The sequence below is a fragment of the Haplochromis burtoni genome, unplaced genomic scaffold (genome assembly GCF_018398535.1).
Source record: "Haplochromis burtoni strain Fernald_Lab_line unplaced genomic scaffold, NCSU_Asbu1 Contig_151, whole genome shotgun sequence".
NCBI lineage: Eukaryota > Metazoa > Chordata > Actinopteri > Cichliformes > Cichlidae > Haplochromis > Haplochromis burtoni.
In genome coordinates this window covers 361352-387768 of record NW_024582512.1, presented here as the reverse complement: position 1 = coordinate 387768, position 26417 = coordinate 361352, and the positions used below count along the sequence as shown (strand labels likewise).

Sequence of the window (26417 nt, the reverse complement as noted above, 5' to 3'; positions counted from 1 at the left end):
AATTGTTGTTGGAGAGCCTGTACTGTCTTGTTCTTGTGAGAATGACAATAAAGGCAAATGATCCTGGCGGGTGTATCGATGCATCCACTTGCAGTTAATCCATAATAAATTATTCACTTTTTTTTTTAATCCACTGGCACCAGAGGAAATTCGAGCAATCATGAAGTTAAGAGGATTTACCAACTGCGAAATACGAATATCTCAAAGATTCTGTCTGACCCTTCCAGTATATATCGCTGTATTTCCGTTTCAGGGAACAACAAGCATACTGGTATTGTAATGTTATTACCACGATGCATGGTTAAAAGACGCTCTTTTGCATCTTTCTTCGATCTCCTGTTTGTGTAACGACAAACTCAAATTCACGCTACTGCTTCATAACAGGATTTAGCCCAAGAAATATACACACTTAACACTGACACATTTCTTGTGTAAGGATAAAAGAGCAAAATCGATAAACTGTGCTTTATGTCTTAACCCAAGCCACCCCTGAGACCTTCACGTTACGCACGACGCGCGTCATACATTAAGTAGAGTCCAAGTGGGCTGAGAAAGGCGCTGAACTCCCCTTCTCCCCCCTTCTCCCTCCTTCCCCAGAATCCTTTGAGCCAAATACTCATCCACTCTCTCAGCGTGCCTGTCAACGTGCGATCTCCTCTCCTGCCCGGGACAAAGCCGCACACAGCTGCTTTCTTTCCACAGTGTTCGAGAGTGCACGATCCGGAGCGGACCTCGGGTGTCTTGCTGCTGGAATAAATAACCTGTGAAGGACTTCTTATACAGACTGAGAATATTCAGTTTGTTACTTCTTGTTGTGACCACTTAGGCGGTGATCACAAGTGTTATTTCGTAGAAAACAAAAACTTGAAATTCCTTAACGTCCCTACCGAAGAGAGAGAGAGAAAAAAACGGGTTTAATGTGTTTTATGTGCTTACGGTCAACAGTGAGGTAGACTGACTCGGGCACATTTCACAGAGTGTCGGCGTACGATTTATCCAATGGATGCGGCTGCCGGGGTCGATGTCTGAGCCCTGCAGGATCAGCCTGTCATAGGGCATCATGATTTCTTTGGTTCTTCACAAGTGGATGAGGAATATCTCTCCTAAGATGCTGCTGTTGGTGGTGGTGATGCCGGTATTGTGGTTTTTACCTCTGGCTGGAGCGGCTCCTTCTCTGAGTACCGAGCAGCTGGACATGGGGGTGGTAAGTTTTCCATCTTTTTACACGGGGATAGGAAGTTTGCTACATTAACGTTTTTAGACATGCATGGGGAGTGGAAAGTTTTCAGACCTCCCGTGGGCATACCAACTCTCGGAAATGAGCAGTTTACTCTACTTTTGCATGTAGGAATGCCGTCCTTTCCATTTGATCGGAACTGTAACACCTCGAAGCGGTCCAGTGTCCCTAGGGTAGCCTGGCGTTGCAGACTGGGTGTAATGGAGAAAAATAGGAGACTGTTGCCAAAGCAGGAATCAGAGTCCCTGTAATGGTATTCAATAAATAAATGTAAATGTATTTGCCTTGGCGGCATATCGACCTCCTCCACAGCATGCTGACATAGTATATCCTCCACTGATGAATGGCAAGCGGGGCTCCCTTCCAGCGCGACGACAACCTCAGCCATAGGACATTATTTCCTTTCCTCAGTAATGCCTCTAAAAGACTACTTCAGTATATTTTCCTCATGCTGAGTTTGATCAGCATGAGGGAGAAAAAGATAAAGTGCAAACCTATTACTGGCGTGAGCTGCTAGTTTAATAGTTTTCATTAGTTTACTGTGGCGATAAATGGAATTAAAGTGTGGAACAAGTCCATAATTGTAATGTGAATTTTACTATTTACACTCTGTTTTATGAATAAGCCATGGTACAGTCAAAAAAAATCACTCCATTCCTCTCAGTGAACTGTATTCAGCAAATTAAAGCTATTGTGTAATATTTTCATCAGCAGCTTGGGCTCACAATACTTCCACTTTATATTTGGAGTTTAATGAGCTGCGGACTTGCAAATTAAACAAGTATCTGTTAATTAGGAACTCTTGAGACACTCTAATTAAGTGTATACATTAATGGCTATATTACAGATCAACTTAACTGTCTCATTAGGTTTTACTTTTTCTTGTTATCTCCACATTGTTTTGCCTAATATAAAACCATAGTCAGTCTCCCCATAGAGATTCATCCCTCCGAGCTTTGATGGATTCATATTGTATTGCTGTTCATTCAGCTTGTGTCTCCCTGCATTGGTCTCTGCCAGCTGCTTGTTTGTCTTTTTTTGTCGTTGTTAGTGGTTGTGATGGAGAAGATTGCACATTAAGTCTGTTATCAAAGAACTTTCAGGGTTGGTTTTCAAGCTCGACCAGTTCCACATATTACCTGGTGGATGTTTTGGAGACAACATTTTGTTTCCTTGGTCTTTGATACTCAGACCTACAGACATGTTTTGACCTTCAGTTTCTCAGGTTTGAAGAATACAGTGGGTTAATTGCAAATGTTTGGTCGCCATACCTTAAAGCCATCTTGATACTCAACAAATACTTGGTCTCTATGTAGCCAGGAGAAACAGAACAATGTGTCCTTGACTTAAGCAGTTTTTCTTACCACTAAACCATCCTGGTTTGAGTTGAAAAGACTGGTTGGGTTTAATATTTGCTACTTAAAGCACTATCCTCATCAGTCATGTGTTTACATTGGCTCTCCTCAGGTTTGTGTTAGCTGCTTCACTACGAGTGGCTTTAGATGGGTTTGACTATAATGTTTACGTAATTTTTAGCCTATAAATAGTAGTGGGGGTAATGTCTAAGCATCACTGACAGGAGTGGTTAGACACATTGTTTTCATTGCTGATTAATGGAGTAATTTCTGCAACGAAACAGTTAGTTGTTATGTCTAAAAGTCTAGAGAAAATAATGAAGAAATACTGTGTCTCAGAACCCAAGGTGACATCCACACATTTCTTGATTTTTCTAATCAACATTCCATAACCTCAAAGACTCCAATTTGTAATTTGATAAAGCAGAATAAATACACAAATTAACACACTGGAGAAGTTTTGCTTGAAAGCTGGGGCTTTATCGACGCTCTGACACCATGTCATTCCCTATCGTAACGTTAGCGCCATAGACTCAACAGTTTCAGCATATAGCATGTGTGCAATACCAGCAGCTTCAGGATGGTCATGGGTAGGCAGATGGACAGATGAGCACTATTCTCCCCTGTGATTGGTTGATTAACTTTTAAATAAGACTTCTCCTGCATTGATGAAATCACCCTGAGCTGCTGAAAAATAGGTGGATAATTAGTTGTTGAGGGTCTGAGTAGCTTCTCCCCGGCTCAGCCCAGTGGTTTTCATAAGTGCTATACATTTGGGACTCGGTCCACAAAAACAACCATCTACCCACAGAAGCGTGTCCTGATCCCCAGCTCTACTGCTCCACAGTCCCATTACACTTCAGAGCTATTTCTTGGCTTTTAGTCGTGCTGAATGTAGCGCTGAATGTATCCATCTCTCTTTGTAACCACTGTACACAGTGACCATAATTAACTGCACCACAAACTTAAGCACAGCTCTGAGGCATGCAGTTTTCAGCTTTGCTGTTATCTAGCCCAGTACATCACTGCAGAGCACCAATTTGCAATTTCAGCATATGAGGGAACTACTACACAACAGCTATAATGGTCCCTGCACTATGTTTTCCACTCATAATGTCATTTTAATCCTGATGGCTGCTTTCTACTCCAGTACTGAATGTCTGACTTCCTCTGGGAACTGTTCATCTCTAATATTGTATTTGCCATTGCAGCTGTCTTAAGCTAGGTGTGGTGAGCGTAAAAGTTGTTGATAAAAGCACCTTAAGTACGCTTTAATGCTGTAAAAGTGTGGAAAAAGTGCCTTTCCTGCATTTAATCTTTTAATGCTGAAAATGTTAACTTATTTATTTTTTCATGTCTTTAAGCAATAAAACCAAATAAGTGTGTGGTATATGCCTGATGGGATAACCATTCCTTACCAGACTGCCTCTAACTCTCATTTTGCTTCATAATTCCTTTAATGAGAGCACCATCTGGTCTTCTGTCCACTGAGTAAAGAAGGGAAAAAAAGGAAACCCTGGTTGACGCCACCCTCTTTACCACTACTCCCTTTTTTCCTCTTCACTGCTAGACCTCATAATACTGAATTCTCATGCAACCGGCGTGCCCAGCCCCAACACTCCTCATTAGCTCTTTCTTTGCCTCTCATGAGTGCGCAGTTCACCAGTATTATATTCTGTCCCCTCAGTCATTCAGTCTCCTTCCTTCAATTTTCTTCTTCCAACCCAGATATAGGATGCTTTCTTTCTACCAGCACATCATGGTTCTTCTGATTACACGTAGAGGCCCAGGGAGAGAGGCAGCTCAAAGAGAAAGCTGGATGCAGAAACAGTCAAGGGAAGGAGTGATGGAAGCATTGTGCACCGAAATGAGTAATCAGCTATATATTATCAAAAAAAAACTAACAACGAAGGAAAAGAAAAGACAGCAGATATTGAATGAAAAGCAGGAAAAAGTAAAATGCTACTTCATTTCTATCATGCCTGACTTTTGGATACTTTTAGCACTACCGTTCCACTTCTATCTTGATGTGTGACCCTTATGTCTGTACTACTGCGCCATGGGGATTATATCCAGGACAAGGGCATTTTTTTCTCTGATGTCAAGGGGTAGATTTCTGTGCAGCATTGTGTCATGATTAACAGAGAGCGAGAGAGAGAGCGTTCATCATGTAATATATAACACATTCCTGGCTTCTCGGGAAGAGGGAGATACTGTGGAAATGAACCAGTCCTTCAATCTGCTCCTTTCCAATCTGTCATTGCAGCTTTGCTAAGTGTAAAAGTTCTCTTGGGACTTGCAAGTTTCTGAGGAAACTGTCAGAGTTCATAATATCCTTAGAGCCCAATTCAGCAAGGATCTTAAGGGCCCTGGTGCTCTGTTGGCTGCGCTGTAGCATGCTGGTGTGGGAGTTAAGTGTGGCAGCTGCAGCACTTCTGCATAATGTTTTCAGCCAGCAAATGAATTTGTCTGTATTATTTAAGCCATGAATGTGATAGTTGGTCTTGCCTTGTTTGTTCAAACTGCTAAATCCCTTTCTAATAATGAAGTTCTGAATTTTCCTGATCTTTGGCTGGTTTCACAAAGAGTGACTCTGACAATGGCTCAAATGTAAGTAATCAGATATCAGTGGAATAATTTGCAACACATTTTGGGAAAATTAAGACACAGCTGGTCATGCAACCACATCAAAACACTTATCTTTATTTACTCCAGCAGAAAATGGAAGCGAGTCCATAAAACCAGTGCTCATTTCTGTGTAACTCTCTGAGTTAAATTATGACTACCTAACTATACTGGCGAGTCTAAAATATCCTAGTAAAACAAGCCTCTAGTGCTCTGGGATGTGTTTTTGTGGGTTGCATGTGCATTTCAGATTTATATGCACCAAAACAAATTCACTCTTTTTCTGCCGTCTGACTTTATGTAACAGTAAAATGATTGAACTGGTTGGTGGCACAAGCACTCCAGGCTGGATCTTATCAGTTTATCTGCTTTTTATTTCAGCAGAAAAGGGTGGATATCTTAGTCTCAACACAGTAGTTCTCTCCCATCTATTTTTGTTTAGTTTTACAGTAGTGATGGATTTAATATTGTGGGCAAGTGAGTGATGTTTTCCACAACAGAGCTGCACGCGATTGGTTTGAACTGACTTCATTACTTGTGCAGGCACTCTCCAGGGCTCCCCATATAGAAAACCTCAAATCAACTCCATGTGGACAGTTCTATTTTAACTTCGGGGGCCCCGCCTTCCCTCTTGTCTTTGACTGGATCAAGGTTTTGGTTGCTGTTGCTATTCAAAGGGCCGACTACATCTTGTAATTACAGTGGTTTCTGGTGTTATGCTGGCTCACATGCTAAAACCTAAAATAATCCATAGCCATGCCAACTGAACTGCCAATAGACGGCTTTACTAGCACGATCAAGAAAACCCAAAAGGAACAACAAAGCTTCTCTGAAATTGCTTGCAGAAATTGGCAGAATTATAATAAATGTGGTTATGTCTGTATGTGAATGCCACTTTCTTCTTGTTTGTGTGTTTCTGTTTTATAAAATGTGTATAGATCGATGTGTGTGTGTGTGTGTATGTGGTCAGTGCCACACTAGTGATCTCATTATTTGTCGTTACAAAGCAGTTGTCATTTCTGAACAAGTGAAATAGATGGTTGAAATAAAGAAAAGGTGAGGGACTGGATGAGGACAAATGTTTGTCATCTTTGCAGTCAACTTCAAGACCGCTATGGGTTCATGATCCTATTCGTCTGAATGTCCAAATAAAATGAGGAGAATTACAGGAGCAGGAAGAAGACCAAGAGAGATTGAGTGGGTGGCAGAGATAAGCTGTGTCTCCATCCAAATATCACTGGCAATTAGACCTACTTTCTCTAGTCCACTGTTGATACTCAAACTCCTATCAAGTGAATATAATGAGCCAGTAACAATCTGCAGAATTTTAAGAGGCACTCGTGATCCTGTAAATTGCAGTTTATTTGACTGTTTGAATCGCATTCTGAAGTGGGCTTAATTTTGCATTTGGGTTTATGGTAAGAACAGAGCTTTGCTGTTTCGGACTCAAGTTTAAAAATAGAGTCAAACACAGCGATATGGAGACACTTGCACGTGTGTGCATGCTCTGTGTGTATTTTTGAATGAGCATGCTTAATGTAGACATGCCAGTTGCCAACATTCCTCAGCTAAAGCTAAACAGACATCACTGCAAGGATCACTATAGAAACATGCGGCAGCTCTTTCATGGCTTTATGAATTGTGTACCAGGGCAGTCCATATATACATCCTTACATACATAGTCACTCCTTTATCTCTGAACTTAATAAGGCCCCCTCCTATCTTAAAGACGCGATAGTACCTTATTGTCCTAACAGAGCACTTCACTCTCAGACTGCACTTACTTGTGGTTCCTAGAGTTTGTAAAAGGCGAATGGGAGGCAGAGCCATCAGCTATCAGGCTCCTCTCCTGTGAAACCAGTTTGGATTCAGGAGACAGACACCCTCTCTACTTTCAAGCTTAGGCTTAAAAATGTTCCTTTTTGATAAAGCTTAAATGTAGGGCTGAGTCAGGTGACCATGAACCATCCCTTTTAACTGCTACAATAGTCATAAGGCCATTACACACCAAGCAAGTTGCAGAAAAGTGACATGAAACTCGGAATTTTTCAGACACAAAATTGTTGTGAAACTTATATACATACTAACAGTTTGGTAACTGTTGGGTGTCTTTCTAATACTGTAGAGTCTTTACTGTACACAGTGCCTTGAAGCAACTGTTGTTCTGAATTAGTGTTATTTAAATAAAACTGAATTGAATTGAACTTTAAAATGGAATTACATAGATGAATTTGCATACTACCTGCTCATAGAGCAAACATATTGATGCAATGCCACTCTATTATACAGTTCCTAGCTCATGTAAAGTGGATTTGTTTGACAATTTTCCATACCATTAAAGGTCACAGAGATTAACAATGGTGTACATGTGACACTGATTGCTGATTATTTGAATGACAGGCAATTACATATCACCGTATGACCTTTCTGTTATAGTTTGAGATTTCCCAAAGTTGATGCAAGCAAAAGGAACAAAAACAAAGGCTGCTTTCAGATTTTTAACTTAACATGTTTCCATCACTCGGCTGCACAGATGAGGAAGTGTTTTTCTCTAAACATCCATCAACTGGATGTGTGCAATGCATAGAGACAGATAATTGCTAAAAAGTGCCATGTGACACTGATCAAATACTCGAATTTCACCTAGCATCTGGAGCATAAACTGGAGTAAGGCCATGAGAGGACATGTTTATTGAGTGAGATTCCATTTGAAATACTCCAAAAGGCTACAGCATCACAGACGCTGTCCCGTCAATCAAAGCAGCCGCACCCTCCATCTTTAAGCTCGAACAAAATGAACACAAGTGAGTTGTTTAAAAAAAAAATCCAATGACCAAACAGTTTTTTAAAAGTGGGAAACTATCCAAAATCTTGTCTTGTACCAGGCTGGAAACATGCATTTTAACACTGTTGATTTGGGGCTTACTTTTACAGTCAGCCTCAGTGGGCTGCAGTTTTGGCACTTCCATGTTGGCTTCCTCGTGTAGAGTCTGCAGCAATATTAAGGTGGATATTGCATGTCAAAGTTAAATCAAGAGGAATGCCGGGATCCAAGATTTCCCAGCAGAACATTTGTTTGTAATATGATTCGTGCTGTACACTCAACCTTCCAGTGGGTTTCTAGTGTTGTGGATAATTGGTGTATAGGTTAACCCATAGAAACAAACAAGTCAAAGTCTAATTCTGTCAGGTCTGTTATGTATTTGTGTGTAACCTTCTTTTATCCCCACTATCAAGGGACACTGGCTAAGCTTTATTCAGTCCATGTGTCTGTTGGGCTTTCTCTCATTGCCATGCCACATTAGCACCCACAGAGAGAAGAACTTCAAAGAAGGTTTGGGGGCTTTTTACCCTCAATGGAGACACTTAAACTTATGCTTATTAAATTAGGCTCCAGTTGTAGGGGGGCTGTTTTAATTGGCTCCATCAGTTTGTTTATCTTTAATCTCTTGCTGACATTTTAAGTCCTCTTTCTACTTGGCATCCCCGTTTTACCATCTCCCACTACCCCATTCAGTCACAAAGGTTATCTACCCTTCTGTTACTGATGCATGTCCATATTAGGGGAAAAAAACACGAGAAGTGAACTTCTAACAGTGAAACTGTAATAGATTTGTTTTCGGAAGTGAGGAGAAAGACACATATTACACTAAATGTTTTGGGTACTGAGTAGATTTTCCTCTTTAACTCTGCTGGATTTTTCATTGACTTTGGCATCACTCAGTACATACCGTCTGTCTTCTGCCATAAAGTGAAGGTTAATTTGTACTGTAATTTTTAGGCCTGCCATTAATACCCTTTGTACTGAAATTTGCTCATTTTGGGAAAAAAGAATGCAGAGACTTGTGTTTAAACAGGTGCATCTTTCTGGCCTCTCAGAAATGAGGTACAAGTTGTACAAATTAAGCACATTTTTCTCATAGTAAACAAGATTTTGTGACAAGCCGGTGGCTGTCTCAGCAAGGAGGTTTACACACACTCTCTGACAAAAAGCATTCTTCAAAATGCAAAAAAACTGCAAGCCATTGTGGGCATCATTCCAAACAGTGTGTAGGTGTCCCTTTTATAATTTATCATATGAAACTAAAGCATTTCCCACAGAATTTGTTTCTGTTTGTTGCAGTAATGAGGGTGGATATGCATTCATGCAAGCACATGTATGGAGGCAGACCCCATACCTTCTTATAGAAATAATTAAGTAGCACCTTATATTGTGACTTTGTCAGTAAATTATAAAGTAATAATTAGCATTCTCTCCAGTGTGTACATGGACTCCAACTCAATCAAATAAAACATTAAGCAATATAATCAGAGTTTCCCTGACCCTGCAGACTCACTAAACTTCACAGTCTTGGACTGCAGTTGATGACAGTAGTCGTTGTTCTGCTTTGCTGCCTCGGTGAGGTTGACATTTTGGCACGTGAACTAATATCCATGTGCTGCAGGTTCTTTTTAGAGAGGCACTCAAGCAAAAGTAGATCTCCGGAGCAAAAGTATGGTCAGTTGTAAATAGCTGCAGTGGAAGTTAGAGTCCATCTGATGCCTTACAAGTTTCTTTTTGCATAAGGAACTGAATGATATCAGGGACTGCAACCACAGGAACCTGGCCAGCAAGCCTGCCAGAAGATAAGATGCCATGATGGGAAATATGGGGAAATGAAGGCGTTATTTGCTAGGAAATAAATCACAGATCTTGATCTTTTGGGCAATTAAAAAAAAGAAGAAGTTAAAATCAGTCAAAAAACATGCAAGTTAATATACTGTCATAGTACTGGGTCTGTAACTCAATGTTTTGTGTATCTTCGTTTTATTCTTTGATTGTTGTATGTTCTCAGTGTTTCCTGTTTTATTTTAAAATAGTCTGTTGTGTCTTTATCATTGTGTTTAGATTCACTTCTCCTGTAATGTCCTTAGGTTCATTTGTGTCAGCTGTTTCCTCATGTGTTTCCACTCCCCCTGATAGTGTGTATTTAGTCTGTGTTTCCATTCACTCATTGTCAGGTTGTCTGTTATTCCACACCATAGGCATCATAGGTTTCACAGTTTCATAGGTGTTCATAGTCTGCTCCCAGTGTAGTTTTGTCGTTTTCTGTTTTTCCCCTTAGCATTCTTCTTGTTTGCCTTCATTTAGCCCTAATAAAGATTCGCTTTTGTTTTGCAAACCAGCTCCGTCTCCTGCAGTGTCTACTCTTGGGTCCGTTTAAAAAAAATACATCGACGCACCCCGCCGTGACATGTACCTAAGCACCCATCTCAAGTAAACTCTGTATAGTAAACACAGATTTTGTGTTTTCTCAACCCATTAATGCATTTTCCATTCCATGACTCCTGGGTTGACCATGTTCCATTATTAGTAGTCAGAAAAGCAAGGAAAACAGGATTTGTTTTGCTCACTCAGTCAACCCATTCATCAATCATTAACAATACATCACATTGCAGTTGTTCTTTTTTTGGCCCTGAAAAACATTGGCATTTCCAACTCCCATCTTCAAATGGAATGCTGTATATATCCCAGTTGCCATAGTGTGACAGGTTGACTACAGCCTGGACAGGTTGCCAGTCTATTGCACTGCTAACATAGATAGATGAACAGCCATTCATGCTTGCATTCAATTTAGACTCACCGGTTAGCTTAACATACACGTCTTTGGATCGTGGGAGGAAGCTGGAGTAGCTGGAAAAAACCCACGCAGACACAGAGAGAACATGCAAACTCCTCAGAGAGACCCGAGCCCACCAGTGGATTTGAACCAGACGTCAGTGCAAGACTGTGCTGCCTTTTATCTAATTCTGCTTATAATTTACACATAGATTTGTGCTTACATATGCTTGATTATTGTCTAACTAACCCAACATATTGCAGTTCATATAAATGTATCACACTAGTCTTTTGTCCATCCAATCACCTGTATTTTCTTCTTCATGAATACAGATTCAGAAGGGTGAAAATATATCACATTTTGGGTCCAATTTCGTTTAAGTCTTTTCTCATCTATACTGTCTGCTTTTTTTATGTTCTGTATTACTTTTTCTGTGACTTTGTTGACTCATTCTGTGCCTCTTAATGTCTTTCCTCTTGTGTATTCTCCACTGTTGTCTCCATACCTCTTTCTCTAGACAACTCTTGTCTCTGCACCCTTCTTGTTTCTTCCTCCAGGAACAGACAGTGGTTCAGTCTCATCTTTTTGTATAGCGAGCTGTCCTTAAGCCAGGGATTAAATGATTCATTTACAGTCACATTTTAATCCTTGTTGCCATGCTCTCACACATACAAACATGCAAATTAGGACAGATTTTCCTCCCAAGTGTCTGGGAAAATGACATTCACACCTCCAACTGAATGGAAACTTGGTGTCAGAATAAGCTCATCCATCAGAATGTACCACATTCTTTCAACTAGTCAGACTTGTATCCCATTATATGCACATTGTGTATTCACCAGAGCAAAAATACTTCCTGAAGTGAAGTGATTGAGTGTTTCAGCAGGGTAGCGGGTGTGCCATCTGCTTGCAAAATAGTGTGTAGCTGTGGAATCTTACATTGAATGCCATCCTTGCCTCCATTTTCAGTCTTTTCTGTTCACTGCATACAATTTTTGCAATCCAGTTCAATTATAAACCATTTTAACTGAAAACAAAGTGGAGCAGTATCCTTCAAATTTTTTGTGCCTTCTTGTGCAAATGTCAAGAAATATGCCAGTTAATTTTGATTTTGGACTTGGTATTTGTGTTTCTAAGAGGAAACTTGCTTTTTAAAAATAAAAAATTAAATTAAATGAATGGCTTGTCTTTAGCCATTTAGTCAAGAGTCCAAATCATTCAAGCTCAAGTTTGACATTTGGTAGCAGCGTCCAGGCTATGATCAGAGCTGTAACCCTCTGACTCTGGATTCTTCTTTACTCTTTTTTCCTTGCAGGAAAGATATTCTGTAGCAAAGATGGATCTTGTTAAAAAGAGGTCAGTGCTAGAATTACAATAAATAAAAAAGGACAATTTATTCCTAAGTATTTGTACTTACTAATCTGTTTTTAATATTTGTTCTTTAGCATCCACTTACGAAAGGGTTTAAGAGCTTATATGTACTGTAATCTTTTTGACGCCTACTTCCTATAGAGCTTTTGTCACATCTCTTCTTAGCAGAGGTGGTGCTATGTGCCAGATCCATTGTGGCTCCCTTGGAGAAATTACATAGTATATGGATAAATAGTGCTAAATATATCAAGTGGGCCAGATAATTTGAGGTATACAAAGAAAGTCATGGCGTGGATGTAGGTCCATTCAGTATATAAGCCTCATTGTTTTTGGTTCTTGTGATCTTCACTGAATAATGCTCAGCTTTTTAAAAGAGGCGAGTGGTCTAAGCTGGACTTTAATTTAATGCTACCACATATCTCGCTCCTTTTACTTCTGCAACAAGATATTGAATGCTTTTCATTACAGCTAAAATCATCACACATACTCTTACAGAATCAAATAAAAGTAGCTAATAATGAAATTTTCACAATAGCTTTAAAGTGTTTTACGACAGTTACAACTGTCTAATTACCTAACCACTGGTCTGTGAACATCTGTCCCAGTGTTCATAAACTACTGAAATAAAGAAAGACTTTTACTGCAGTTTCCTATGGGAAACATTTAATTAGCGAGCATATATAGGAGCGGCAAAAACCTCAAAGGCTGACGTATTTGGTTTTAAATAAGGTTTAAATCAAGCTCTTTTTTTTTCCATTGAAAAAGTTGTTAGTAACTAATTTAAATTTCTTATTTTCAGTAATGTGACTTAAGTCTGTTCATTGGCTTTTAAAAACTTTGATTGTCTTTAGTAACAGAACTTTGTTTTTAAATTTACTATTATTGTTGTTGTTGTTATTGTTTTTTATGATTTTTTTTAAAGTCCAGCTCTTCGCACAACACATAGGAAATTGGTGGAAAATTAAAGATGCAGCTGGAAAGAAGAAGAATGAAAGAAATAATCACAAACAGATTAGCAGTAACCGCGAATGACACAAAATAACAGCACACTTTGTTGCTAAACGTAGGCATTAAAAGATATTCCACAAAATCTGCACCACCCCCTGGGCCTAAAATTCATAAAGATAAATATTAAATTAATATTTAAAAAAATGATAGGAGTCAAAAATAATTGAGAAACAAATAACCAGTATGAGTAACTAAAAATGAGTGTACTATTGTCATATCAATTGAGCTAAGATACAAATTTATACATTAAGTTGTCAAGCAACATTATGATAAAAGCCTGAACAAGCTGATAAATGGGACTTGACCTGTTTGAGTGTCACATGATCTAATGTGCTTCCTCTGATTAGTGGTGTTGTCGATATAGTAGCTTTGGCTGACAAAGGGAATTGAAGTTTCTGCCAGGAAAAAACAAAACATGTTTTGGAAGAGACTCAGTGGGAGATTTAGTAAGATTTGAAATGATGACATTTGTTTATCGTATACTACGCAGTGAGAGCTTTTGCTTGATAGCCTTTTCTCACTTTTGAAGGAGGTAACATTTAGAGGCTTTTACAAATGAACTGTTCATATATAGTTCTGTAAGGGCTTGTAATGGGCAGGCAGCCTGTCCAGTGTGTAACCCGTCTCTTTCCATATGACAAATGGGAAAGGCTCGTGCACTCCCACCTCCCCGCAAGAAGGCTTGCATCAGTGGTTAGGAAAATGAAGGCATGCATAGTTCTATACAAAAAATATTACAATCCAGAAAAATCTAATTCTTTGTTGAAATGTTTCTGTATTTTCTGTATTTACAATCAAATTAGCAACTTCAAGTATATTTAGTGTCTTGTGACAATGTATCTCTGGGATAACGGCACTGAGAACTACCCAATGTTTGAGAAACATTTATTTTTGACAAAGCACCAGGAGCACACTGGTAGAGGTGACCAGAGCAACACTTCAAACTGCTCGAGTCATGACTGACTCACTGATTCAGTTTAAGTAGGGCTGCCTCTTGTTTTAAGTGAAGCTTATCATACATAAAATTGGCCGTCCTTCTCTGCTGAGAGAAAGTCCTGTTTCCATGAAATTTTGCACTTGTGCTATTACCTATGTCAGATAAAAATTATCAGATAAATTTATCTCAGATTAGTGTTAGCCCTACCAAACGACAAAGCAAATCTTTATTTTCTAATGGTTTAGCGATGCAAAAGTCAACCAGCCATGGACTGAAATGGGAAGATTTCCAATGTTCGTGGTCAGCTGAATGGCCTGTCAACTTTCCACGGTGAAGCAAACAACCATGTGCACACTCATTTCCACACACTAACATGATCTTAGCAAGGAAACTCTTAGTTGTGAATGAAGACAGAAAGTTTGCCAAAGTAAACCGTGGGGTGGACCACCTGCAACAAATATCCTTCACCTAGCTTAATGTTAAAGAAGCAGACAAAGGCAAAAGCTAAAGCTATCCAACGCTCTCAGTCAGCTACAAGCCGATAGCCTCGGCATGAGCAAAGGATCAGAGCAGTATCGAAGAAAATTATAAAGAAAAAAAATTATGTTATGGTGTGAAAAACAGAAAAGGGTGGACGTCCTGTTATTTGGTAAACTTATTAATATTGTATCAAAAATGATGTCATTAAGCATTTGGTAAGGTATGCCAGGTACATTAAACGCAGGTGTACAGCAACTAATTTTCATTTGATTATTTGAACCTTTTTCCAGCAGCAGAGCGTTTTATTTTCCCATGTTCAAGTGAAAGAAAAACCTGTTACTTAATGTAGTTTTTGAGAAATTCTAAAATGTAATAATTTATTTTACTATTAAAAATTTGGGGGTTGGTTGTGTTTATTTTTTGTTTTGCTTTTTGGTTTGGTTGGTTTTTTATTTAACTTCTTTATATGTACAGTCAGTTATATATCTTAGAGAGGAAACTGGAATTTGCAGAAATCGTTATCAGCAGGTCAAACTTGGGGAGAAATCTGAAATTGTAATTGGCCAAGAAAACTGCAGTCGATGCGTAGTTTTAGCATGGGCCCTTAAAAATGCTGCTTCACTTCGAGGATTTTAAACAAGCTATAAACCTTGAAAACATATTCATGGAAACATGCAAAAAGATGAGAGGGGTAAGTGCTCACTGAGAGGAAAGGTGAGCTGAGGAAAAAAATGCATTAAAATAGACGGATGATTTGCAGGCCTGGATTAATTCTCATTCCTTTACTTGCTTGGCAATCCAGCCTCAATTTTCTGTTCAATTAAATGTGTCATTCAGGCTGCATGTCATCCCCAATTTCCCTCTCTTTCTATCCCCCTATATTCTCCCTCTTTGATCTTATCTGTTTGCACAAATGAGACTAAATCTTTAATTTCGTCAGTAAATTGTGTTTACACTCAGGATATGCCTTTGGAATGGTTTCAGGAGCTTCTCAGTCAAATACACTTAAGCAAGCTCTCATTCCTTGGATCCTACATCATCCCAGTGTAATACTTTAAGTAAACTATCTCTCAGTATAAGCTCCTGCTATAAAACGCTAAAGCTGTTACAACTGCTTTGAATAATGATACCATCTTAGCGCCTGCTGCAGAACCCATGGATGTTCTGATGAAATTCAGTTGAAAGAAATGTCCTCATTGGAGAGCAACATTAGAAGCAGAAGACTGTTTGATGTGAGACATTTACATCTGTGTGATACACATTTATAGTCTCATATTGCTTTTAAGTGACTTTTTTTTTTTTACAGACTGGAAAGATTAGCATCTCTGTCTAGTCAAAGCTGTTTCTTGATTATAGATCTTTTTGGGTTGTTTTTTTTTCTCAGAACTTACCTCCCAGATCCTGATTTTAACTACTGTAGATTTCTCTTCTCAAGCAAAATGTTTGTATATTCATAATAATTACACGCATCAGGAATTTTCTTTTGCTATGTGGTTTGGAACTTGTAGAAAATGTTTTGTGGCACTAAAGAAAGGGAGCACAATCTGAGAAATCAAAAATTATATTAAATACCTGTACATGTATTTCTTTGCCAGTTATTTGAAATTGCTACCAATCAAATATCAATATGTAGCCCTTGTAGTATGCAATTACACTGAACATAGTGGCCATATTTACCAAATTTGATGTCCATGTCTGTGGAGATTCTCTCTGAATGCCACTGGTAGTGTGAAAATAAGCCCGGTCGGGCAATGGATGTGCATCGAGAAAGGGGTCATTTTAAAATAAAGACACTACCAGTACAACGTATTTTGTGATTATTTTTGGTTCAGTGTAGGTGCTATAACTTTTATAGCAAATCATTACTCTTTGATCACACAGTAGACAATGCAAAAGAAAATCATGATATGATTCAAGTCAAGGTAACATACCTATCAAGATTAAAAGAAAGGGATACAATAAAACACTCATCTTTAAAAGCTGCCAGTAGCAACTAGTTTGCTTTCGAGGAGTACAGTGAATTTGATCATTTTTGGCTACTACATGACCAAAAATATTTTTGACCACATGCAACAAACTTGCGATCTTGTTGCCTTTAAATGGTTACTTTGAAGACAACAAGCAGGTCTATGATCACTTGCTATCAACGATCACTGCGATAGGATGGCAATGAAATGACAAAAAGAGGGTGCTGGAGTCTGGTATCTTATATATTGGCAGAATTAACTGCCACAAATTGATAAAATCTCAAATTGGCAAAAAAAAAACCCCTCCGCATATAAAAATTTACATTAGCTGCTTATGTTTAGTCCAGTCTAGTAGATTCAAAACAGAAAGAAAAATTGTCCTCCACAGTTACTTTGCTGCTGCAGGATGATTTAATTGCAAAATGACATAGGTGCTAGGTAGACTTATTTTTATATAGGAATAGAACCAGTTGGCAACCAGCTGAGTCAAGCATTGCAGACAAATGAGTTGCAGACAAGTTATGATCACCAGCAATTAACACACGATTGTCTGTAATTTTCTTGCGATTAAAAGTGGTCACTCAGAGGTTGAGCACGTTGCACTCTGTTTCAGGCTTTTAGTCACATTTCTACACAGTGATCTTTCACTATTGTTTCTCTTTTTATTCTTTCTGTTACTTCATATGTGTCAAAACGCACACAGTCAAAACGTAGCTATAGATGGGACTACATGGTATGTGTTTGACTAATGTCTGAATGTTATAATATGTTGAAGTTAGGGTAAGTTTAAGTTAAATTAGTATGTGCAATATTCCCAGTTTCAACCTTTGCTTTTCAGACACTTACAAACGCAACAATACAAACCCGTTTAACATGCCAGAATGAAATTCCCCATCCACTCAGTGCTATTTGACCAGCTGTGCTACTTAATACAACAGCACAGAATGTTGTCAGAAAGAATTAATATTAGACTACAGTAAGTTCCTAAGAAAACAATCTGGTTTGATAACAGATTTTCTTCTGCTTTCCTGCTGTTGTCTTCAGTGCATTACTTATTTTTTAAAACCTACATTTGTAAATCTCCATACAGACGAGGAGGCAAGTTGTTCCACTGAGATCAGCAGCAGATATTTGTTCTTTATAAGTTAATAAATGTGTGAAAATGTCTCGGCTCCGTGATGCTCTTCACTCATCTGTGAATGATGCAGTGAATGACAGTCAGGTTAGGGTTAATCTTTTCACTCAGGAGTGTGGTTGCTCTGTTTGTCCATCACAGGAGCTGCAACATCATCACCATTTAAGCCAAAAAACCACACACGTGACATTTCTTCAGCAACCCCCTCATAGCAAGGCATTTTAACAGCTTGGGGTCTGACATCAAATGTTTTGTGTTCTTCTACACATCATACATGTCAGCTGTTACACACAGATTTTACATTAACATTTTTGCATAAATCGCTCCACATGAGTCTCAGTTCTCAGGACCACACACAGCTCCCAATAATTTGTAAAAAAGGAGTTCACTCTTATATTATAAACATATTGATTCTTTGTCAGCCTCTTCTCATCTTTCTGAACAGCCACATAGTTTTCAAAGAGAAACAAATGCTTAAAACCTGCACTTAACTTACATGTGCCCTCATTTTTAAGCTGAAAATTTGCACTGCTCTTGGTGATAAAGGAAATGAACCGCCGGTGCCTGTCTATGTAGAAATTTAGGAATTATAAATTAGCCCGCTGTTAAGTTCTGGCCAGTCTGACTGAAACAGTCACAACTGGTGGTGAGTCCGCACTTGGCTCCAATACAAAACTACACAACTGATGTAGAGGGCAAAAGGTTTGCAACAGACGGCAATAGATTTGAGATTTTTCACAGTTAATTGCAGTATTATCGTAAACAGATTGCATTTAAGTGCCAAGTTGTCCCAGTTCAATCAAAAATTGATAGCAGACTGACTCTGTTGTGTCAAGATGGCGATAAAATGGCAATAAAACAAAGCTGAAGTGACCAACTGACTGCGAGTAGTCTGAGACTTGGTCCTGTCTTTGAAATGGCCATTTAAAAGGTGAAGAGATTGCAAGTTAATTGCACACAGCTGCAATAATTTTGGGCGTGCAGCAGTCTCCAATCACTCTTTTCCCTAGTGTGACTGTAGCTTAAAGAAGATCCACATCACTATCTTCAAACATCAGTAGATATGTCCTTTTTCTCCTTTTTATGACTTTTGCATCGTGTGTATGAAACATTTTCTGCCGTGTTTTTCTGACAAACAACACTAATTCTCCTTATTTATTCAGCTGCAGAATTAGGAACCCAAGAAGATGCTTACTTAAACATTTTTAATTGGCAGTTATTAATGGACTTGCATGATCGTATCTGAAAAAAAAACCCACTTTACATTTAGTGTAAATTCAGGCTTTTCTCTCTAACCTTTAAAAGTCCAAGAGGTGTGCCACAGATCTGACCTCATCCTCACACTATTAAGAAACAATGTAAACACATTAATAGACTGTGCTACTTTGTGACCCTTCGAGTGTCATAAGGTTGAAGGGTTAAATGTCTCCCAGTGACTCATTTCCTGTCAGTGAGGCTGAAGATGAAGGGACTCAGCAGCTGTTCACCATGGCTAAACAGGGAGGTATTGTGGGGCAGAGGAGATCAGATGCACTGATGCAAAACGGATTCTGCTTGGAGAGAGGTTGTTGCGATGATACCATCGTCACAGAACTCATTATGTGTGACTGCTGGCTGACAGCCTAACGATACGGGCGCAAAAAAACAGGATGTGATGTCACAGGCCAATCATAGTCCAGAAACACTTGTGTTTCCAGGATGTCGATGAAAAGATTTTTCACACAAAAAAAAAATACATTTTTTTGTTTAGCAGACATGCTGCACACTGCAGCCAACATCTGGTAAGGAGTTCAAAAGCTTGTTTACTTTGCTGAGCTTGTCCATTTCCCCCCACTTCTCTTTTTCATCATATTAGATAAAAGAAGATTGTTATTCCCTCTGTACCAATTTATATTCAGTGCTATGGCTCTGGCCTTCCACAGGTGTATATATATAGAAATTTAAAAGCCTAAAGCAAGAAGAGCAGCAGCAAGATCCCCCAGGACAGTTCATAGATGGCATAAATGGTAGCATGTATGATAACAATTAGATGAAAAACGGTATGAAAACAAGGAGCTGAGGTAGTGGTGGGCTCCAGAGTGCCTTGGAGAGGCAGTTAATGGCCCGTTTATAGCTGCCACATTGATTGCTTTGCATGCAAACAGAGAAGTCGCCACAGTACTGTACCCTTTATACAAGCACTGAGGGTGTACGTACTTGTTGCACTACGATAGCAGTCACACTCAAAAAAACATAATATCTCCGCTAGCACTGGAGAAGTCAAAACCGCAAGCAAATAATTTGAGTTTTTCCAAGAAAGTGTTATGTTTTTAAGCTTTTGCAACATCTCCTGCTGTACTTTCTGTCAGTCTCTGAGCTTCTGTACTGATACATCATTAAAGTCGCAGTAAAAACCAACAAGACTGTAAACTCATGTCTCCAGCCCAGCTGTGGCAACAGCAGCGCCTATGTGAGGTTACAACTTAATCAAACAACAACAAAGCGTGCCTTGCAAAAGCGTCATATTTGTCGACCAGCACCGTTCACAAGGTGGGGAATGGGAAGCAAACATGAGCCATAAAGAAGGTTAAACAGCCAGCCCCATAGGAGACTCACCAACAGAGTGTACAGAATCAGCATGAGGCATGAGCTATGATCAATATTTTTCTGTGTACACAAACACAAAATCACATTTTAACAGCTATCCACCATAGTCAAACTTTGGAAATGGAAATAGAAATGTTTAGTTGTGAGGTGATAAAAAGTGCTCTGTATGAAAAAGGTCCAAACTGAGGGAGGAGAAAAGTACCTTTTTATTAAGCCAGCTTATTTTGAGAATTTAGTTTTCGTCCATCCATCTGGGAGGAGAGGGTGAGACGAATCTCTTTCTGTTGCAAAACACATGAAAGTGAAATCACATGTAACCAGCTAAATAGCTTTCCTGTCAAAATCATTCACTTGTCCTCTCCTATCTTTCCACACAGCCTTTTTGTCTCAACCCCCCTGCTGTTTCAAACACTTCAATAATAACTGACAGATCAGCAATTTGGCTGCGCTTTAATTATGTGCCCAAATTATTCCTCACGCGCATGAATCTTGACTTTTAGTGCAGCACCAACTTTTGCTTTGCTTGAACAAGCAGCACAGTTTCAGGAAGACAATGAGCAGTTGTCTCACTTTGTTTTTCTCTGTTCGCAGTCATTTAATTAGGCTACATCTAGGTTATTTTCTGTGTCAGACTGTACAGACTCCCATCTCCAACAAGCTCTAAACATAAATACTAAAAATACATCATGCTGTAATATCCTGTCAATACCACACTAGTGACATAAACTTTAATGAGATGAGAACAGATGTTGGCTATTTTGATCTCAATGCAACATTCTCTCACTACTCTCTCTCTCTCTCTAGCACAGACTAAGTGTGTGTCAGATCCTGTAATGGCAGAAGATAAGTGTCTGCTCAATTAATGTTTTAATGTAGTTACAAATAAGAGGCTTAAATGCATGCATGAGCCTTTAAGTAAGGAATGTGCATACATGGTTTAATGAACTGCGTCAGCTTGGAGACAGTCTATACTCCGGTAGGTAATCAACTACCTTAAATGCTTTTTAGATCCATAATTGCAACATTGGTTTTGTGGATTTATGTGTTTGTTTAATCTCAAAGCATTTTTTACTCTGCAGTTTCCTGCCATACGTCATGGGAAGATAATTTAGGTTCAAAATTAACATGTGTTCAATATGTCCAGAATCCTTTAATACATTGTACCTCATCTTGTTTTCTGTCATGGGTCTTAAACTACCAGCACATGTGCTGGAAGTTTAATGAGAGTTTGGATCTGCGTCTCTATCAAAAATTTCTTTTCACATGCATACAAATATTTCTGTTTAGTTATCATTTAATTTTTAATTCCATAATATGCAAGTGTAGTTAGGAACAGCAGTACTAAATAAAGTTCTGTTTGTTATTTTGTTTATATGAAATGTATGAAAATGTACAATGTGTTAGTGCAAATATTTATATATACATAGAAACATAAGTTAATCAAAGATCATTGACTTTTAAACCATGGATAAATTAAGTATGGTTTAAAGTCTTTTAGTAATAGAATACCGTGCAAAAGTTTTGAGCCACTCCTCATTTCTAGCATGTATCAAATTTCTTATATCAACATGCAACTTCAGAATCCAGCCCAATAAAAAATGACTAGAGGCCTTTTCTCAGAAGCTACTTGCATTGATCATAATTAGTGACACATTTAAAAAATGTTTGGCAAATTGCAGTTAGAATTATGAGCCTGTGGGCTCTCACATGCTGGGTCATAAGTATTGTGTTTGCTTCAGTTAGCATTACATTTCAAAAAAATCAACAGAAGAGAAAATTATCTCATGCCACAGATTTTGTGAAACAGTTTCCTGCTTACTAATTATAAACAATGCCAAGCGATATCATAGAGAAGAATCAACCCCAATAAAAACAGTAGAATTTGTGAGCCTTCTATTGTTTAACATTATATGATTGCACCAGCCACCCACTGGACTCAAGGTATCCATGATGTGAAAAAACGTAAGAAGTAAGCACAGACTAAAGAAGTCAGAGAGTCACATCACTCATTCAAGTTACAAGCTGGGAGCACTGACAGCTCTTGTAGTAGATGGTACATTAGACAAGTCTAAGCCTGGTTAATTGCACCACTGTGAAGTACATCAGTGTAGCTCCATCTCCCATGAAGTGTATAGAGGCTGATATAAGTATATGTCGTACTGACAGTGAGGAAGTGTTGCTTAGATTGATAATACTTTATGTTGATGCAGCGAAATGAGAAAACAAACTGGGTGCATGTTTTCGGATCTTTCTGCTCAGTAGTGGATGCACAAAATGGCAATTTTTTATATAAAGTTTAACCCTGAAGTCCGACTCAGTTTAAAGTTTTGATTATTTGTCTGCACAATTTACATAACTACTAAACTGAAATGACTCAACAATTAAGGTTTAAAGACCCAAAAGCTCACGGTAAGGAGCTGATTAAGAAATTGTTTACAAGGACTTTAAGCAGAAAATACGTGATTTTGTGTAAGCTGCATAGTATTGTTTGAATTCAGTTCAGGAAGTGCTTCCCACTCTAGCTCCATGTTACTTCATTTCAAATTTTGATGGCATATTATTCTGAATAAATTAAGAGAAATTCCACATTGATATGATAGCATCTCACATTTGTTGCTGATTTGCCAGATGCACATAAATGATGTAGCTCTCCCATCCCAAAGATGCTCTGTTGGATTCAGATCTGGTGAGTGAGGAGGCCATTTGAGTACACTGTCATGTTCAAGAAAGCAGTTTGAAATGATTTGAGTTTTTTGACATAGTGTTTTATCCTGCTCGAAGGAGCCATCAGAAAATGGGTACACTGTGGTCAGCAACAATATTCAGGTAGGCTGTATTCAATGCCCAGTTGGTACTAAACAGCCAAGAAAAGCGTGCCCAAAAAAAGAATCCCCAAAACAATTACGCCACCAACAGCCCGAACTGTTGATACAAGGCAGGATCGATCCATGCTTTTTTGTTGTCTGAGTCAAATCCTGAGCCTACCATCCAAATGTCCTGCAGAAATCAATACTCAGACTCTAGCCTCAGTTTCCTGTTATTAGCTGACAGGAGCGGCACCCAGTTGTCTTCTGCTGCTGTAGCCTATTTGCTTGAGAATTAAATATGTTGTGCATAGCTTGCCACTAACAAGTGGTTGTTTAAATTACTGTTGCTGTCCTCTCAGCTCAAGGCAGTCTGGCCATTCTCCTCTGACCTCTGGCATCAACAAGGCATTTTCACCTAGAGAACTGCTGCTCACGGAATATTTTCTCTTTTTTGGATGATTCTCTGAGATCATCTTTCTTCCTCAGTCTGATGCTCCTTTTGAATTTCAGCTGGTCTTCTTGAACATATTTACATGCCTAAATCAATTTGCTGTTGCTGCCAAATGACGGGCTGATTAGATATTTGCATTCAACTTTATGCTTGTAAAGTGGCCAGAGTGTAGGAAAAGTGTGGGAAAAGATAGCACTTACTACAATTACTTAGCACATAATACTTTATTTTTGGAAAGGTCTGGAGAAGCAAAGTGAATAATAACACTGAGTAGGTTATTTGAGAAGCAAGGAGCCTAAGTGATATAGACCTCCTGGGCCTGAGCTGGGACATGGGGTCAAGCCCCCACGTCAGCAACCATTTGTCCAGCTGAAGGGAATGAATACCAGCTCCAGTGCTGCTGGACTGCAGCAGAGCCGGTGCTGTGACTTCACTACATGAAGAAAGCAGATAACGTTTTGTTTGTTTGTGTTTGGGTGTGGAATGTACTGTCACTGTTTTCGGTACGTGCTCTCAGATTACACATAGAAAAGAAATTGTCCCATCATTTAAGGGTGTCACTATCTTGCGTGCGACCCACTCGACTCATCACACAGCAACACTGATGATCATATTTCTTTGTCACTGAAAAGCAGCTTGTTTGTATGCAATGGAGTGTGTGTCTCTCTTGTCTTTTATTGCATCTGAAGAATGACTGAGGCAGTCGGATAGCAAAAGAACACTGTATCTTATCAACTTTGAATTTAAAATAGGAACATGCTGTGCTGTTGTGACCGTCTAGTCATTATCACGTTTACTTGATTGTGGTGTTCACTGATCTTTGTAGTGTGTTTAATTAACAGTATCGTATTACGGCTACAATTCTTTCTTTAATTTTACATAATTCAGATCAAAACGGGATGCCTGGTGATTTTTTTGTCCCAGCTCTATTGTGCAGAGTTGACTTTCATTTTGATTGATTATCTGAGTTTGCTGATCATAGGCAGATCTGAGCAAAAGCTGAGCTTGCCTTCACTTTCAGGATGTTTTTTTTTTTCACTAAAACCTGACTTACAAACACATTTGAAGTATAAACAGATTAAAAGGCAGACACAGATTTGCAAAACCTTTTTTTTTGTTCGATCTCAACCAATGTAATTGTCACTTTAAAGCCTTTATCCTACAGACATGGTGTGCATACAATAAGGCAGGTGATTCAAATAAGTGTGACTCAAGGTTAAATGGTTAATAAAGTTAAGAAATCTTTGCCAGAGAGATTAAATTCTTCTCAAGATGACTTTGAAGCCTTTTTCTTGACAACTTTTATTTGCCTCTACTGTTTTGCTTCCACAGTCTCAAGAATACTATAATGACAGTGAAAAAATAGAAGTTTTCTAAAAGATTTTGCCCCTTGAAGCAGTTTGTTGAACTTTATGACACACAGAATATTCTTCAGATACGGTTTACAGTTCCTTTTTAAGAAAAGTAGGAGCACACACTCCTATTTTATGCAGAACACTACACAGCTATCAAAACAATGCTGCAAACATGAGGCAAACGAGTTACAGCCATAGCATCAAAGATTTTACTAATGGTGTCTTACTTGTGATGCAGCACACTGCTACAACGGTGTTAGACACAATGCTTGTGTAAGTGTATATTTACATGTGTATTGTTTATCTGTCTATGTTCTGTATTTTTTTTTAAAAAGTGGCTACAATACCCAGAATGCCTGGCTTTTCCATTATTGTTGCCGTGTAAAGTGTGTGTAGGGGGCCACGAAAGTGTCACTACCATTCTGTGTTGTTCATAAAGTAGAACTAAAGATATATTCTGCCTCCTTGCTTTAGCATGGTAAATGAAGAACTACACAATATTCTGAGCCAGTGAGTGAATGATAGCATGGAGATCTTGCAGTTGTTCTGGATCTTGTTTGGGATTTGCTGTAAGATTCGACTGGGAATCTGGGGAAAAATTGGGCTCAGTGACAGGTCTGAATCTCAAAAAGAGCTGTCCTTCTTCATTGCACTGCCAAGAAGGTGGGATATACAACACACTGGTCATTTATCATGTACGTAGATCCAGACGCTTTGTCAATATTTTGAAAGCTATTTAAGCTTTTTGTATTTCAAGGAGGAACACTGTATTTAAAAGACATTAATTCTAGCTTCATCAATTTGAGGAAGGGGTATGAATAGACAAATTTGTGACTGAACTGTGACAGAGAGCACAAAACTGAATTTAAAGAAACTGAAGCTCTAACGATGACGGACAAACCTGTGTTTAGTGTGATAAACAGGAGACTACATTACCCGCTACTGGCCACCACCTTTGTTTCGACCTGACAAAGGTAATCTGCAGATTGTGCAGAAGGACGTCAACAACAACACAGGAAAGTTACGTCAGGTGGCACTGTACAAGCAGTAAAGTTCAAGTTCAAATTGTATTCGCCACATGCAGTGGCAGGTTGCCCTGCAGTGGAATGAACCCGCCCCCGACCTTACACACACACACAACACAGACATCACATGGGGATGTCTGTGTTGTTTACTTAGTCTGTTTACTTAGCCTGATAGGGCGAAGAACACTTTGCCCTATCAGGCTATCAGGCTAAGTAAACAGTCTACCAGTCAACCCAGGTGGCCTTGCATAGAGTGGGAAGAACAGTCAAAACACAGTCGTTATGAAAGGCAGCAACAAGTGTAATGTTCAGAAACCTAAAGTGTGTATCAGCAGCAGAATGGACCTAAAAATAAATGTTTGTTCCAGTTATATGAAGCTTTGAGTATTTTGGATGAGTAGCACTGCTGTGTTTGTTGCATCATATTGCTGTAATTGTTTATATGCTTTATATATTCTGAGGTAAGTTGATCTATAGT

At 38.8% G+C, this 26417-nt stretch overlaps 1 protein-coding gene across 1 annotated transcript in view; it reads left to right on the top strand.

Annotated features, from left to right (window-relative positions):
• The first annotated feature begins 603 nt into the window (after nt 1-603).
• Nucleotides 604-26417, top strand: part of LOC102295173 (matrix metalloproteinase-17) — a 103233-nt gene continuing 77419 nt past the window's right edge. Inside the window, exon 1 of the mRNA XM_005931847.3 lies at nt 604-1204. Coding sequence (XP_005931909.1) covers nt 1061-1204 — 144 coding nt within the window. The 5' untranslated portion in view covers nt 604-1060. The remainder of the gene's footprint in view (nt 1205-26417) is intronic.